The 18209-nt window shown below is 38.4% G+C and overlaps 1 protein-coding gene across 2 annotated transcripts in view; it reads left to right on the top strand.

The window, feature by feature from the left end:
- The first annotated feature begins 5315 nt into the window (after positions 1 to 5315).
- tmeff1b (transmembrane protein with EGF-like and two follistatin-like domains 1b) overlaps positions 5316 to 18209 on the top strand; it is a 169785-nt gene continuing 156891 nt past the window's right edge. Inside the window, exons 1-2 of one of the 2 annotated variants that reach the window (XM_066683731.1) lie at positions 5316 to 5621; positions 5760 to 5981. In XM_066683731.1, the coding sequence (XP_066539828.1) occupies positions 5822 to 5981 (160 nt within the window). In that variant the 5' untranslated portion in view covers positions 5316 to 5621; positions 5760 to 5821. Of the gene's footprint in view, positions 5982 to 18209 lie in introns of both variants that reach the window. The other variant, XM_066683732.1, reaches the window with a different exon arrangement.

The raw sequence follows: 18209 nt of genomic DNA on the forward strand, positions 1-18209 counted from the left end.
TGGCTAAGGTTAAAAAACAATTTCTGCAGCACTCAAGGTTCTTAAGGGCACAGTGACCTTAAATGGAGGAAGTTTGGGTGACCAGAACACTTCCTAGACCTGGCCGTCCAGCCAAACAGGACAATCGTGGGATAAGAGTCTTGGTGAGAGAGGTAAAGAAGAACCCAAAATCACTGTGGCTGAGCTCCAGAGATGCAGTAGGGAGATGGGAGAAAGTTACACAAAGTCATCTATCACTGCAGCCCTCCGCTAGTCAGGGCTTTATGGTAGAGTGGCAAGACATATGAAAGCCCATATAGAGTTTGCCAAAAAAACACACAAAGGACTCCCAGACTATGAGAAATAAAATTCTCTGGTCTGATGAGATGAAGATTGAACTTCTTGGTGTTAATTCTAAGTCTTGTGTGTGAAGAAAACCAGGCACTGCTCATCAGCTGCCCAAAACAATCCCAACAGTGAAACATGGTGGTGGCAGCCTCATACTATGGGGGTGTTTTTCAGCTGCAGGGACAGGACTACTGGTTGCAGCTGAAGGAATGATGAATACGGCCAAGTACAGAGATATCCTGGACAAAAACCTCATCAGAGTCCTCTGGAGCTCAGACTGGGCCGATGGTTCACCTTCCAACAAGACAATGACCCTAAGCTCACAGCTAAAATAAAAAAGGAGTGGCTTTGGAACAACTCTGTGACTATTCTTGACTGGCCCAGCCAGAGCCCTGACCTAAACCCAATTCAGCATCTCTGGAGAGACCTGAAAATGGCTGTCCACCAACGTTCACCATCCAACCTGACAGAACTGGAGAGGATCTGCAAGGAAGAATGGCAGAGGATCCCCAAATCAAGGTGTGAAAAACGTATTGCATCATTCCCAAGAAGACTCAACAATAAACTTGCAAAAATTCTACATCTGTTGTTTTTCTGTCAAGATGGGGTAGTGAGTGCACATTAATGAGATATAAAATTGTCAGGATTCACGGGGTGGACTGATGGAGGCGGACGCACTTGCTAAAACACAATGACTTTAATATAACAAAACAAAGAAATAACACGACATGAATAGGATACAAATACGAAACGACTAGGAAACAAAACGACTTGACACAGAGAAGGAAGGAAACAACATGACATGACTAAAAAAAGAAAGAGACAACACGACTGGGAAACTAAACAAAACGACTTGACTAGGAAGGTAACAACACAACACGAAACAACATGACTTGACTTGGAAAGAGCAAAACATAGGTGAAATGTCCGACCAGAGGAAGTGAGAGAAGGGGGCTTAAATACAATACACAGACGAGACGCACCTGAGACAGATAACGAGGGGGCAGGGTAACAAATGAAACACAGACGAGGAGGCTGAACAAAGGTGGGACATAGGAGGAGACAAGGACAACAACAGACAGAGCCATGTGCAGAGAGAGCACATGGTGAGGAAAACAGGCATGACAAGACGAGGGCGTGACAAAAATGAACTTTTGATTTCAGCAAAATGTCTGCAATGAATGAAATTATTGTTCTTCGAAATCTTATTATTAATTTGGCTTGTCAAAGCCAAATTACTGTTCTTTGAAATCGTATTATTCTTATTATTCTATTCACAAAATGTAAAATGCTACTCCTCCTAGGGTTTTCATACTACAGCCGTGAAACTTCACACAGTCATAGATCCTAGGCCAACTCGGGTTGCTTGTGCTTTTTGGAGTGATCCGACTTACGGATTCTGGTATACGAGCTTCCAAAATGGAAATTTTTACCATAGGAATGCACTGGCCAAAATTTCAACATGCTCTAACTCGGTCAATTTTGAAGCTATGGACACGAGATTTCAGATGGTCAGACCTGGGCACACTGAGACCCACCACGTCACCTCTCGCACTCATCCATTCCGTTTAATCCCTCCTTCAATATCCCTCCATTCACTTGAATGGGAGATGGTTAGAGTGCGTGACATCATCGTCACTCTAGCGCCTTTGCCCGGAAAGCCTTTTTTCACTTTTCAGCCAAACATCTCCCCATAACTTCTTTATACTTTCACCTAGAGACTAAATTTTAAATGGTAGGGAAATTTCCACTTTCTAGTACCTGTTAATATGAGAAAATTTGAAAATACGGTTTTTGAGTTATAAATTTTGTTTGGCACTAGGGAGGGTTTCGGCTCCCATAGAGTTCAATGTATTTTCAGAGCGGCTCAGCGCGCAGTTTTTCAATGATTTGTTCTGTAATTAACTCATCATAACACAATCAATTCTTGTTCAAAATGAAAAATGTTTACAACAAATCGATCCCCCAAGTGTCCTTGTCGTAACGGTATATTCGGTTAAGCCATGTGGGAAAAGTTTTCCGAGCTATAAGCATTTGTTTGGAGGGTGTGTACACTCCTATAGGAAGGTATTGAAATTAATATCTCTGACCCAATTTTGCTATACAATTTTCAGCCAAACATTTCCCCATAACTTCCTTATACTTTCACTTAGAAACTTCATTTAAATTTTAAATAGTAGAGAAATTTCATCTTTCTAGCACCTGTGAATTTGAGAACATTTGAAAGTATGGTTTTTGAGTTATGAATTTATGTTCAGCACTAGGGAGGGTTTCGGCTCCCATAGAGTTCGATGTATTTCAGAGCGGCTCAGCGCGCAGTTTTTCAATAATTTTTTCGGTGATTAACCAATCATGACACTTTTTATTGCTCAAAATGAATTTTTTTTTTTTTACACCAGATCGATCCCCAGTGTGTCCTTGTTGCTACGGTATGTTTGGTTATAAAATGAACAAGGAAAAAGTTTCAAACTATAAGCATTTGTTTGGAGGATGGACCCCTGTAGAAATTAATTGAATTCCAGTTTTGGCTGTGTGTCTGCGCATCGTTTTAAGGGTTATTTGAAGTGGTCATTTATTTGAGGTGGAAGTCTAATTTAAATGGGGATTTTTTAAAGTGGAATTTGTAGTAAGGTGTCAGTCAAAGTATATTGACAGTCTCTTTAAGCTGGTGGTATTTTAAAGGTAGTATTGGATATATTGTTCTATTCTTCACAGGGCACACACACGTTCATTTTATATTTGAAGCAGATTCCTCATTAGTTGTCCACATTTTACATAGTAATACTGCTCAGACGGAAAGAGGATAGTTCCAGCTTTCATATGAGACGTTCATATTGTATCTGCCTTATAGAGTATGACATTTATGAAGTGAAGGATGCAAGCCTGGAACCACTGGTGTGTAGAATTACAAACTTTTTGTTCAGCTGATAACTATATTCATGAAAAGGACACATTTAATAAAAGTAACAACATCTGAGTTGTATTTAGTTTTATTTTAACCATTTGTTTTTATCTGTAATTTTTTGGTTGTAATTTTTCCTGCTTGTGCAATATGAAGCTTATATGCCTGGAGCATTAAAATGATAATAATAATAATGATAATAATCTCAAATATATAATGTATTTTTCTGTGGATGAATTATAATGCCAGATAATAGAAAAATTCCCTTGATCATTATCTATAATTAAAACTCTATGAGCAGGCAAGCCATATTTAATTTAAAGATGATTTTATAATCAATTTGAAATAAAATGCAACCCCCAAACCATGTTAAATTAAACAAAGTATACATACCAGGCTTTAATTTCACACAAACTGTTGAAATTAGTCCAGAGAGAGTCTCATAGTTTGGGACCTTTATTTTAACTGCAGAGAGCTGCTAAAGAACAGGTGATCGCTCAGACTGACTAATGAGGTGTAAAGGGTGCTTTAAGCCCAACCCACACTTCAAAATAATGAACCATACACAAAACACGGACTGTATTCTCGTTCCTGTCTTTGTGTGTTCAAACTGAAAATGAATAAATGAGCTGAATTTTTTTTGTTTCTCCCCTTCTCCATTCAGTCCAAAACTAATAAAATGTACATGGACCCTGCCGCCGCCACCAGTTCAAAACAAAACGCAGCAGACCACGCATGCGCACTATATCGAATCGACTGGCCTTCTGCTCTATGCATCTTGCCTGTAAGTCCAGTGACAGTGATTTTTGACAGTGTTTTCTCACTTTCCAATTTGTGTTCGTAATCTAGAAGTAAGTATGCGTAACTCTTTATAATTGTATATTTTTTAAGTTGTATTCGTACAAAACACACACAAAACAGACATTTGTGTACAAATTAAATATTTGTGTAAGAAAGAATATGAGCATGCACACGTTTATTTTTGACAGTGATCTTACTCCATATTTTTACAACTGATGTTGTCACAAAGCAGCTTCACAGATGCATTTAAATTGGCCACCTAGAGCTTACTATTTGGAGCCTGCATGAGCCATGTGAACAGCAAGCATTTTGGACTTTTGTTGGCAACTCTCCCTCTATATGGCTCTGGGATTAGGGTAAGTGTTAGGTTGTACTGGGAGGTGCTTTAGTCTAATACAATGAAAACACAGTGAAGGAGGATCTGGATCACATCCAACTCCTCCTTATGGATTTCTGGTTCTGGAGCGCCGGCCTTTCTTATATTAAGGCCTCCACGGCTGATGTACAGTTCAAGTCATGTACAGTTGAGCTTCAGCATTGGGCATCAAACAACCAATAAGAATATTCAGACTTATTGATGGACAGCCCCCTCATTATCATATAACAGTAAACAAAAACGGGGAAAATAAATGAATGCAAAAAATATGTAGTTATAGAAATAAACTGACATTAAAATTAATACAAAAAAAAAGAAAAAGAATAAAATAAAAATAAATAACAAAATATACTTACATTAAAAAAATAAGAATAGAATGTAAATTATATACACATGCAGGTAAAGATAAATTTTAATTTATATAAAGTTGTATTTAATTTCTGTGTTTTTATTTTATGTTTTTTATATTTATTGTTATTACGGAGGAAATTAATTTTATTGAGTCATTTAATAATTAATTAATTTGTAATTTTGGCAGGTTTGATCTCTCTGTTCATTCCTTATTTACAAGTTACAATCACGTTTATATAAACTAAAACATTAATAGTTCAGGTAGAGGAAGGTGTGAATACAGGCATAATTTTGAACAGATTTTAGCTGAGTGAGTTTTCCTCTCTCCACACGCATTCAGCTGGACGTGGGACAATGGGCTCCTCTTGTGTGTGCACATATAGCCATGGCCAATCTCGGTCTCAAGAAATGTATTCAATAAAATCCAATTGATCTTGTAGATATTGGTGATAATTGTAGATAATAATAATAATAACATAAAAAGCACTCGATACCAGACATCTCATTCAAAATACTTCCCTGTAGGAGCTGCTGAGGCTCCGGTGGGAATTGGGGGATGTGGCCTTATGTCACGTGATTTTAAACCATATTTTGCGGACCCTTTGTTGTTGGTTTATCAGCAGCATTCTTGCGACTGAGATTTGATGCTGTTTTTTCCAAATCATAAAGGCTTTTAGAAATTACCAATATACGCTATACCGTTTGAAGAAAAGAGACGCTTCCCCCTTGGAATTGTTTAACGGGTAGGATACACGGGAGACATGCAAACAAAGACAGCGATAAAGAGAGCTACGACTGGATCCAGTGAAGAGTAGCAGGCTAGCAGTAGTCACAGAGTGAAATGCATCTATTTCTTGATACACGGTGTGTGTTATTAGTTTAATATTTATTTTAATTAAAAAAATTGTAAGATTCCCCGAAAATAGTCCACATTAATAACCAAACCTGCTCGAGCGAAAAATAGTTTGTATGATTTAACTTTAGCTTTGTGTGTTGTGCCAGAAAATATTTATATTCTTAACAAGACCAAAGCTAACTGCACATCGAGAAGGACCGAAATCATCATGTTAGGCTATCGGATGAGAGGGATTGGAGAACAATGCAAAAAGAGTCTTCATAGCACAGTATTTTGTATCTTGGCCATCGCTACGGTGCTTAGCGTTGAATCATCGTATCCCCAAAGCAGCAGTGACTGCATGTCCGGCAAAGGAAAAGGTTGCCCAGGTATGACTTGCAATTTTACTAAATAATATTTATTAACGTTGTTTCAAGTTGCCTATGTGTTCTATTGTCTGATTTTTACAATTAGGGGCACATGTTTAAAATTGTAACGACGGTTTGTTGAGGCCTGGGGCACACGTTTATTTATTACTTTATCAAGATACGAATAATAGGTCTTTTAGAACATACACTTCTGGAGCATTTCTACAAAGTATTCATATAGAAATGATTTGCGTAATTTTTGTCAGAATGTTCTTTTTCTGGCCGCCGCCTTTGTATTGGATCAGGTGTGCCACAATTAAAAACACTAGCTCGAACCCCACCCTTCAACATCACCTCGTAAGCATGCCTCGTTAGTTGTACTGTTTACTAAGGATGTTGTAAATATATGTGGGCAGGGAATAAGTGCTAATACTACTTTTTGCATGCCATCGAGTAATAGACCGAAAATATTTTTGGTTTTAAATATTTGTAATCTATTTAAATTATTAGCTGGACCAACATTTGAACGTCTTCTCTGAAGCTGGGGCAAACTTGGGTCTTCTGTACCAAGTGTCATAAACCATGCGTGCCCTTTCCACATAAAGCAAGAGTGGGTCATTATATCAACCGTGTGGATATTTATGTCATATTGTAATTTTTGTCATATTGTGCCCATACAAAATCTGTAACTGATCAGTTAAGAGTGGTGTAAAGGTTTTGTGCACTTGATTAATTAGAAAACAAAAAAAACTCTTTGTTTATTCACGTCCCTATACAGGGGCATACATGTATACGACCAAAAACATACACACACACACATTGTTAGAAACTACTTCAACGTTAAAGCTTTCACTAGCGTGCATTTTGTACTGCATACACAACTTTTACATTCATGATTAGTTGTTTTTATTGATTTGAACCATGTCACTGTAGCATGAAGTGAATTCTATATCTTTTGTTTGTAGGTTCATTCAGATGCTACACATACAGAGTTTACTGTGCTCCAAAAAGCATTTTCTTTCTATCAATATATTATGTTCAAATTATAAATAAGTAACTGTAGAAATCATGGACACCACAATGCTAGCACAGGTCCAGTGCCTCTACTGGCTAGTGGCAGTATAATATGAATCTCCACCTACCCCCCTTATATTTTGTAAAAAGCAGCCAATTTCAGCCTAATTTTGTTCTCCTATGAACTGACTTTCAGTGGTTAGTTTCAATGAATTTCAATGATTAGTTTTCCTTGTGCTAATTTTGACACATTTTCCCACACCTAAAATCAAATTTAGTATGTTTTGCAATATCATAAGAAGGTTTACACTTAGGAGTGAAGCGATCAACAGTATGCTGGTCTGAGACCTTTCTATTCATTACATACATTAGCTTATTTTTAGAGGAGCTGTCAGGCACCTAGTCACTTAATCCTACTGTTAACATTTCTTATAACAGTTGCATTTAGATGGTGTGACAGTCATGCCTGTTTTGATGTTGGTTGCACTAACGCATTCACATTCGCATTTACAATGCTCATGGGTAACTTGGTTTCAGACATTGTAACTTCCTATAAAAGCTCTCCTTTTCACCTTAAAAGGTGCAGCAGTTACTGGTATTTACCAACATTTCAATCCAACATCAATGCACCACTCTTAAGTGGTCAAACCTGTGTACTGTTGCCTGCAGAATGTTAAATTCCACCTTAAATAATGCTACAGTTCTGTTCTAGCATCTAGAGAACATTTTATTGCACTTTAAATATAGCAGAAATTACTGTGGCCCAGGTTGAATTATGCATTTCACGTTAAATGATCCAACAACTGTTTTTTTATCTACTGCAAAACCTTTTGTTCCTCTTTAATGGAGCATGGACTATAACGCGATCCTAGTAGAATAATCAATTTCATCTTACTTAGATCAATAACTATATATGTTCATTCATTCATTCATCTTTTCCACGTATCCATTTTAGGGTCATGATTAACTGGTATACTTTATTGATCCTGAAGGAAATAGTAGCAAGAAAAAATATATAGTAGAAATTCCCATTATAAGGATATAAAAATATACAGGATATATCAAAGTAACTGCACTCTACCTAGACACAGGTACAGTGTATTATTCAGTAGTACTGATGGACTGCAACGGCAATCTGCCATTGAACATGCTCCTCTTTTCCATGATGATATGTGTATTTGATGACCCATCTTCATCTATTATGGAGAGGAGTTTGCACAATGTCCTTCTCTCAGTCACATTAACCAGAGTTTATCTCCACATTTGCCACACTTACACTGCTCACCTGATCAGCTTATCAAGTTGCATCTTGTCTGAGTTTTTAATGATACCTGCCCAGCACATTACTGCATAAAAAGACAGCTGGCAACCACAGACTGGTAGAATATTTGCACTTTTGGAACATTTGGAACTTCCTACAGGTGTTAAAGTACCCCAGCCTCCTTAGGAAGCTCTGCATCTTCCTGTAAAGGATGTTGATATTCTCAGACCTGTCCAACTTGTCATTAAGCTGCAGTCCAAAATACCTGTAGGACCTAACCATCTCCACTTCAAACTCCTCAACAGAGGTTGTCTTTGGAGTTGGCCCTGCCCCCCCAGTCCACCACCATCTCATTGGTTTTGAATGTGTCCGGCTATAGATTGCTCCTGTGCCACCATGCCACCAATTCTTCCACAAGGCATCTGTATTCCTCCTCCTGTCCTCCACTTACACTTACCTCAATGGCAGTGTTTTCAAACACTTCTGCATGTGGCATGTCTCAGATTTGTACATAAAGTCTGAGGTGTACATTGTAAAGAAAAGTTGGTGCTCCTGTGCTGCTTGACTGCAGTCTCTGATGTACATTCCTTGAGCTAGACAAGCTGAGGTCTGCCAGTGAGATAGTCAGTGATTCAGGTTACCAGGTATAAGTCCACTTGCATCCTTGCCAACTTATTTTTGAGCTGTAGAGGCTATATGGTGTTGAAGGCGCTGAGAAAATAAAAAACATTACTCTTACAGAGTTACCATAGAGTGAGCCCAAAGGAAACTGTAGATGATGGCAGCCTATACTCCTTACTTCTCCTGTCAAACCCAGGGCCTTAAGAAGATGTAGTAGCAGTCACTTCAGGGTCTTCATGTTAATGCAGTGTTAAAGTGACTGCCCTGAAGTCATTAAGCACACTGGGCCAGACCTTCCTGGCCACAGGGATGAGGCATTATGCCATCCAAAGTGTGGGGACACACTTCATTCACAGACTCAAGTTGAAAATGTGCTGTAGGGGCTCTGTAGCACAGGACTTCAGTAGTCGAGGGCAAATGTTCAGCCGTCTTCCCCCACATGAGAGCCTCAAATAAAGCGTTATCGTAGAGTAGAATTGAACGGGTTTAACTTCAGCGTGGTATAGTTTCCTTGTTGACGTGCAGGACAATGCAGGATCTAGGTGTTTTTGTGGTGCTGTATTCAGTGCAACTTGAGGCACTTTGGATACTTTTTCTCTGCTGTTCTTCCAGTTTACAAGTCCAGCAGGATGGCTCATAACCTATTTGTCCGGTCCAGCTGCTGTCCTTTTGCGGCATCACCTCAGCTCACCTCTAACCATGTCTTCAGTGAAAATGTGAAGATTTGGTGAAGTGGGTGCCTTTGCTGTCACTCTTGGGGAGGGGCGCATGTATATAATGGGAGTAGATGAGGTGTTGATATCCAGGCTTGCATGGAATGAAGCATCAGACACTGGTTAAGGGGAGGGTGTGATGATGACAGCTGGACAAAAACTGTAGTGGTAAACCTGGAACAGGGCACAATCTTTATCTCTGTGTGCATGAAGTATAATATTTCTGCAATATTATTAATGTATTTATTTATATACATAGTGTGCAAAATAGGAGTGCACACATACATGATGTATCAATGATGATTATATTTTTTATCATACATTTACATTGCTGCCCCCTCCAGGGTGTGTTCCTGCCTCCAGGGTAGGCTCCGGAGCCACCGCAACCCTGAACTGCATAAGTGGTTTCAGACATTTAAGGAATGAATGAATGAATGAATAAATAAATATACATTGCTACCTGCTCATGTGAAATAAGATTATTTTCCCATAGGATATACAAAATGTACACTAAAAAATGTAGTACAAATCAGAGCAGTGTTAAATCCGGCACAGTTTAAGGTGGCAGCGTAAATGACACAGTGCAGGTGTGATTTGAGAAAATAACCTTTATAAAAAGTCCATTCCACTCCTCCGCTGCCAACATGGCTGTCTGACGCTCTCAGAGCTATGTGAGAAGGGTGTATCTATCCCAATGAGGAGGCATTTCTGTCTATGTTTCTGGGCACCGTTTTCCAAGAACATCTTAACAGAGACAATCTTACAAACAATGTGATGATCATTCTACTACTTAAGAATCTTTTTTGTTCTTTTGTATGGATCAGTGACATGGGTATTTTTGAACATTTGAATTGTTTGTCTGAATATATTTGAATTATATTTGTATGGCATTTAATAACCTTGACATTTTAAGGTGGTGAAACATTTAGATTTTAGAAATTCACCATAAAAAAAAATTAGACCCATAAATTCAAGCCTTAAAAATTCAGATCGCAAAATTGTGAATGTAGGTCAGAGGTCAAACGCAGCATTAATCAATCACAGTGCTCTTTTTTCAAAACCACCAATCACAGAGCAGTCTTACCCTATCCATATTCCTACACTGAGCTCTCTCTAAGGCATTCATTGAAATGAACTGTTTAATGATGTTTAAAGCATGAGCAAAAGGGGTGTAAGTGATCAAGGGGTCTGAGAGTAGATTTGTGACACACTCCGCCTCATCACTGTGTCCAACACTACAGCTTAGACAAGTTGACACATTTTAGTTTTTTTTTTTTTTTTCTTTTATTCACAATAATTGCATCAAATATGCACCAGAACACACACATATACAGTATAACCACAGGAAGTAGCAATAGACCCATCCCCCTATTCAAATATGATTGATCACGAACCAAATAGCATCTAAATCATTGCTGAAGTAGCCTTACGAAGCTTGATTCTAGACCGTTTCAGGATCAAAATGTCCAAAAAGTACTGTAGCCGTGTGTTCCTCAGTAGAATATTAGGCTCATAATATTGCTTTAAAATAGCCTTCATAGATGCTGTCGAGCCAGCCATAAGAATTTTATTTTGCATTAGCTTCAATTTAAAACTACAGGTTGGGCCATTTATTTGGATACACCTTAATAAAATGGGAATGGTTGGTGATATTAACTTCTTGTTTGTGGCACATTAGTATATGGGAGGGGGGAAACTTTTCAAGATGGGTGGTGACTATGGTGGCCATTTTGAACTCTGCCGTTTTAGATCCAACTTTTGTTTTTTCAATGGGAAGAGGGTCATGTGACACATCAAACTTATTTGGAATTTCACAAGTAAAACAATGGCTTGGTTTTAATGTACCTTTATTCTTTCATGAGGTATTTACAAGTTTCTGACCACTTATAAAAAAATTACTCCAAGGAGGAAATGTGAATGGTTTCAGCTCAGTCAATAAATAATGCCAAAGAGGACAAGACTTATAAAAATAATCTGAAAGTTCTAAACGTTTGTGCAGTTTTTTCCAGATAATCAATTTATTATAGGTCCTAGAGTGAGCAAATCAGATCTTTGAGTAAGACCTAAAAAGGGTACATCCTCTATGTGGTGCAATCATTGGTTCTTCTATAGCATGCTAAGGAGTTAGCACAAAAGAATTTAACCATATCCTTAAATAACACAACTGAAATAGTACAATAGTACAACTTAAAATTTGGAAAACCAATACTGCCAGAAGATTTGGGGCATTGCAAAGTGGACAAGCATATTCTAGGATGCAAGCTAAATCTAATTCTTAAAAAATGTGGCTGGATGGGAGAGTGGTATCATAGAAAACTAAAATTTCACCTGTGAATGGATATTCATTTTTATTACTGATATCTTTTGGTGTAGGGTAAGTTGTAAAGTAGATCATCATCAAATTTTTCTAATTTTGTCAGTATTGAAAAGCATAATTATTTTTACTAGCAAGAGTAATACTAGAATGTATCTTTAAATATGTAAATTTAGAGGCCTGTGAGTCGGGATTTCAGGATGAAGAAAATACGCTTCCGCAAGAGCATCCAATGTCATCAGTACAGACTTTGATCAGTTAATTTTGTATCCAGAGAACATGATCAATTGGTGAAATTACATTAGGAAGAGAGCAGGATTGGTCTGATACATAATGTAAAATATCATCATCATCAGTTTAAAGAGATATAAAATGAAGGTAGCCTTTTATATATATATATATATATATATATATATATATATATATATCATCATCATCATCATCATTTTCTTCTCCGCTTCTCCATTTCAGGGTCGCGGTGTATATATATATATATATATATATATATATATATATATATATATAGGTTTGATTAACATGTTCTGCCTCACAGCCTGAGCCAATGGCTCTACAGCAGGAGCAAATAAGGGAGATCCATGTCTAGTGCCTCGTTCTAGATGAAATTTAGCTGATATCATATGACCTGTGCTAACACGTGCTATTTGTGTAAAGGGTAAGCATCATATGAATAAAGACTGATCCAAAACAAAAATGCTTTAAAGCAGCCCACTGAGCACACCTTCTGGACTAATGTGGGCTCAGGGGACTCCGGTGAATGAGCTGGACACCTTTTAATTCTTGCTTCGGAGCTGCAGCAGGAAATGCTAACAGCGCTAACAACAGAAGTGCTAACAGTGTGACTAATGGTGCATGCGCAGAGCATCCTGCAGGACAACAGCCACTTGTCATCACGGAGAGAGATGTGAGGAAAATGTTGAAAAATAAATATCAGAAAATCTGCAAGACCTGATGGGATATATAGGAGTCCTGAAAGCCTGTGCATCCCAACTTGCTCCAGTATTTACTGTGATCTTTAATCTCTCCCTTTCGCTGGCGGTTGTTCCATCCTCCTTTAAACAGTCTGTCATTGTGCCTGTCCCCAAAAAACCTCAGAAAACCTGTCTCAATGATTACCACCCTGTAGCTCTAAGATAGTGGTAATGATGTGGTTTGAAAAGCTGGTCAGAAACTTCATCTACCGGACTCTCTGGACCCACTACAATTCACCTACTGCCACAACCGCTCCACAGATCATGCCATCTCACACCTGCTTCACTCTGCTCTATCTCATCTGGACACTGTGTGGCCACTTCCAGTTCCTCATCCATCGTCAAGTTTGCTGATGATACTCTCAACAATGATGAGAGGGACTACCTGGAGGAGAGTGCAAGCCTGGAGACCTGGTGCCAGAATAATAATTTGCTACACAACATCAGCAAGACTAAGGACCTGATAGTGGACTACACCAGGAAACAGATAAGGTACTACCACCCTGTGAGGATCAACAGTGCTGCTTTGGAAAGAGTGGACAGCTTCTGGTACCTTGGATTTCACATCTCACAAGACCTGTCATGGTCATGCCACATCAACTACCTGGCAAAAAACAAGCCTGTCAGCGTCTCTACCACCTCCAGTGCCTAAGAGACTTCAGACTGCCCTCCAAGGTGCTTTGGAACTTCTACTCATGCATCACTGAGAGCATCCTAACAGGGAACATCAAAACCTGGTTCGGAAACAGCACCCAATAGGATAGACAGACCCTGAAGAGGGTAGTTCACTCTGCTGAGCTCATCATCCAAGTCATGCTTCCTGACCTCCAGATCTATAAGAAGCTGTGCTGGTCCAAAGCCAAGAAGATTGTGAAGGATCTCAGTCATCCTAACAACAAATTCTTCACTATAGTTGCCATCAGGAAAGCATTTTCACTTCCTGATAACGAACACAGAGAGGATGAGGACACTTTCGCAACTTGTATTTTGTCAAACGTGTAGATCAGTCGTCAAAGCATTTCACTGCAAATTGTACTGTGTATAACTATGTAGGTGACAAATAAAATTTGATTTAATTTTGAGACTGATCAAATGCCTTTTCGGTATCTCATGAAAGTACGGCAGAACCTAGCACCTGTGAAGGAGCAAACTGTAAAATTTGGAATAGGTTATGCAAGTGGTCAGAGGCTAATTCATAATGTATGAAGCCAGTTTGATCATTGTGTATCAGTTCAGGAATAAAAGAATCCAATGTTTTAGCAAGGACTTCCGTAAATATCTCTATATTAGCATTCAGAAGTGACAAGGGTCTATAATTCGAACAATCTGTTGAATCCTTCCCAGGTTTTAGAAGACGTGAAATGAACACAGACTTTTGATGTTTATGGAATGTTCCAAGCTCATAAGAATATTTGAATGATTTCAGAAAAATTTGTCTAAGTTCCATACTGCTATTAACAGTTCTGGTGGGATTCCAACCAAACCTGGTGATTTGTGTGTCGGCGTATAGATAATTGCCTCCTCATTTGACACAGTCTAGCAGAGTTCTGCTCAACATTGAAGTGTTTTCCTGGACACTCAGAGAAATGTGTTGAAAGATTTGTATTATAATCTCTTATTCAATTGACAAAAGCAGCCTTTATGACAATTGCTGCCTTTCGGAATAAATGTTTATAAATATTTATATATGCTTATGTCAGATGTCATAAAGGTTTTCTCTAGGTGTCGTGTAGCCTTAAGAACAGCACCCTAGAGTAAAGTGTTACCCAATAACTACAAAAGCCAGCTGGTAACAGACATGAGGGCACCCTGAAACGCTGGCGTCCCCTCACTCTACCGTCAACAAAGTGATCGCGTGTAAGCAGTGGGACAACAGCACTAGCATTGCACTTTACCATAATTCTCTAGGCCAGTGAACCCCTGGATTTAGAGCCTTTACCTAAGCGTAATTAATGTTTAATTACTAAAACTACACTTACACAAGTAAGTTTTCAGCCTAGACTTAAAGACTGAAACTGCGTCTGAATCCTGCACATTAACTGGAAGTTTATTAGAGATTTGGTGGGTTTTATTTTTAAAAGCTCTTTCACCCACTGAAGTCTTCTAAAATATTGGAACAAGTAGAAAGCCAGAGTCCTGTCACCTAAGTGTACCTAAGGGTTTGTTATAGGAAAAAGTTTCTTGGAAGTATTTAGGGGCAAGACCATGAAGGTCTTTGTATGTCAATAATGTCAGTTTTCCATCACGTGGGTCCAGCTCTAACTGACTCAACTCTGCTCGCCTCGGCTCGGCACGCTTAAAGCAATTGTTTTTGCCACTGGCAGGGCTCCCCTTCGAAATGGACCCAGTAACGTTGCGAAACCCTGTCTCTAACAGGAATCGCTGGCTTTGCAAAAACCACGACAGCAGAAAAATTAGGTGCTGTTTACTCATCATGTATTTGTGTGTTGTTTTTGTTTTTTTGGACTGAACATGGCTCCACACCCCACTTCTCACAGATCAGTTTTACTTGTTGCATGTTTGGAAATTTTCGTCAGCCTCGGACCCAAGGAGCGCATAAACTTCTTCAAAACACCTTGAGGTAAAGTTACAAGCTACCGTTGAGTCCGATTATAAATGTGAAAGCTGCTCTGTAACTTAAGAGATTTTACAAGCAGAGAGTTTGTGCTGGATTTGAATGAGCTCTGCATATCGTCATGATTGACATGGCTCTGGCCAATCAGCGCTCTTCAAGGTTTACATGTCATCACTTAGTACCTACTCCGAGGTATCTGGGACTGAAAACTTACCCCGGGTACATGGACCAGGTACGAGATTTGATCAGTGGAAAAGCCAAAGAACGGTGCGGAGTTGAGTAGAGTTGTTTAAGTCCTATGCAGTGGAAGAGCCCCATGAAAGAATTTTATGATCAGTAAAAAATTTAATCGGAAGTCCATGAAAACCTGATAGAACTTGGCTGATATGATAAAATTTTCTGGTTTTAGTTAGGACACTGGCTGCAGCGTTCTGAATTAGCTGAAGTTTACTTAGGTTTTCTGATAATGTCCAGTTAGATAAGATTAGAACCAAACAGGAGCTGTTCTTGTGATTCCAACTATGCTTTCATGGTCTATGGTATCAAAAGCAATAGTAAAACACAGTCTTAATTAGAAGCAAGAAAAAGGTCATTTGTTACTTTAACAAGTGCTGTCTCTATACTATGATATGGCCTGAATCCGGATTGAAATTTTTTATACATATGGTTTCTTTGTAGATACGAACAGAGCTGTTGGACTACAGCTTTTTCTAGGGTCTTATATATGAATGGCAAGTTACAAATATGTCTATAATTTTGCAGTTCACTGGGGCCAAGATATGGTTTTTTAATCAAAGGTTTAATAACTGCTAATTTAAAAGCTCTAGGTATGTTTCCTAGAATAAGCATTTACTGATGTTAGAAGAGGCTTGATTATAACTAGTAGTATTTTAAATAGGTTAGTTGGAATTGTGTCGAGTGGTAATTGTGGAATTTGATTTTTCATTTCTAGCTGCTTAAGAGGGGAGACTGGTAATGGTCAAAATTTCTAATGATTTTACTCTTTAGAGGGGCTATAATTTCTAGAGTTGATCTTAGGGTATTTTCTAAACAGTCTGTTAGTCTGTCCAGTTAAACTGGATTTGATGGACAGTGATCTTAGGTTGATATATCTGGAAGGTTTTCAATAAAATTCAATGCTGTAGGTGGCATTATTGAGTGTTTCATTCAGTATCGTGGGGATGTATATACATATTAACTGAGATGTTGCTCTCATAAAATTAGGTAATGATCTGACATTACTGTGGTTTGAGAAGGAATAGTTATCTATGCTGACACCCAGGGTCAAAACTAAATCAAGGGTATGATTACCGTAATGTTTAAGCCATTACATATTGGGTAAACCTGACTAAGTCTAGGATTGATGAAAATGCCTTTTCTAGTGGATCATCTTCTGCTTCCGGCTGTTCCCGTCAGGGGTCGCCACACCAGATTATTCAATCCGCATATCAATTTGGCACAGTTTTATTCCGGATGCCCTTCCTGACAAATCTCCCTGTTTATCCCTGCTTTGGGACTGGCACAATAATGCTATGCATTCCTGTGGCTAGGTACACCCACTCACACCTATGGACAAAAGTTGCCAATCCACCTACCAACATGTGGTTTTGGATTGTGGGAGGAAACCGGTGCACTTGGAGGAAACCCATATAGACATGGGAAGAAATAAAATATATCAATCACACATCAAACTCCTCACAGACAGTCATTTGGATTGATGCGTGACCCCACAACCCCAGCTGTGTGACAGCGACACTACCTGCTGCACCAGCATGGCACCTTTCTAGTAGACCATCCACATTCTCAAAATGGATATTAAAGCTTTATCATTACTACTACTCATTACTTTATCACTGCTAAGCTTGCAAAAAATACTTTTTCTCGCAAAAAACTTCTGAATAGGTACCTGGTGGCCTGTAAATATTAAACAGTGAAACTAGACTCTTGTTTGTAAGAGGATTGGCTTTTTAACAGGAAGGATTTCAAAAGATGTAAATGAATGTGTAAAGTATTTCAGGAGATAATGCATACACCATCTCCTTGGGCTGTGTACATAATTATAATCTACAGGTGTTGTTTCACTTAATATGAAATATTCACTGGGTCTGATCCCCAAATTGAAATGATTTTTAATTTCTAAATATTTGGAATAAATAAAAATATTTGTTTTTGTTTTTTTGTAAAAGAACAATATGTGGTTTTTGACTCTAAAAGTTTACACGTGCTTCCAATTGACTACTAATTCCCCAAAATTTTAGACGCTAACAGAAATTTTTTTTAAACACTAGAAATGACTTTATAGACATCAAGTGGGACCCACAGGTGAGGATTTATATTTAGAAATTTACCAGAAAAGGGTTTGAGTGTTCCAAATGTATTTATTTGATATTTATTCAAGTCTAAACAGAGGATCACATGTAGTGTCTTATAGTACACTTCTTACGAGAGAGGTTTATCATTGTACAAGCCCAATTCCAATGAAGTTGGGACATGGTGCAAAACAAATAAATCAAATCAAATTTATTTTTATAGCGCTTTTTACAACTAATGTTGTCACAAAGCAGCTTCACAGAATTCCAGTAAGACAAAGATTTGACATGAAATGTAAAAAAATGTAAAAAACCCCAAGTGAGCAAGCCAGGGGCGACAGTTGCAAGGAAAAAACCCTCAGCTGAGGAAGAAACCTTGGGAGGAACCAAGGCTCAAAAGGGATGGGCTGTCCCTGTAATTCCAACCATGTTTTCTAACCTTTCTAGGAGAAT

Source organism: Hoplias malabaricus, chromosome 10, assembly GCF_029633855.1.
Source record: "Hoplias malabaricus isolate fHopMal1 chromosome 10, fHopMal1.hap1, whole genome shotgun sequence".
Lineage (NCBI taxonomy): Eukaryota > Metazoa > Chordata > Actinopteri > Characiformes > Erythrinidae > Hoplias > Hoplias malabaricus.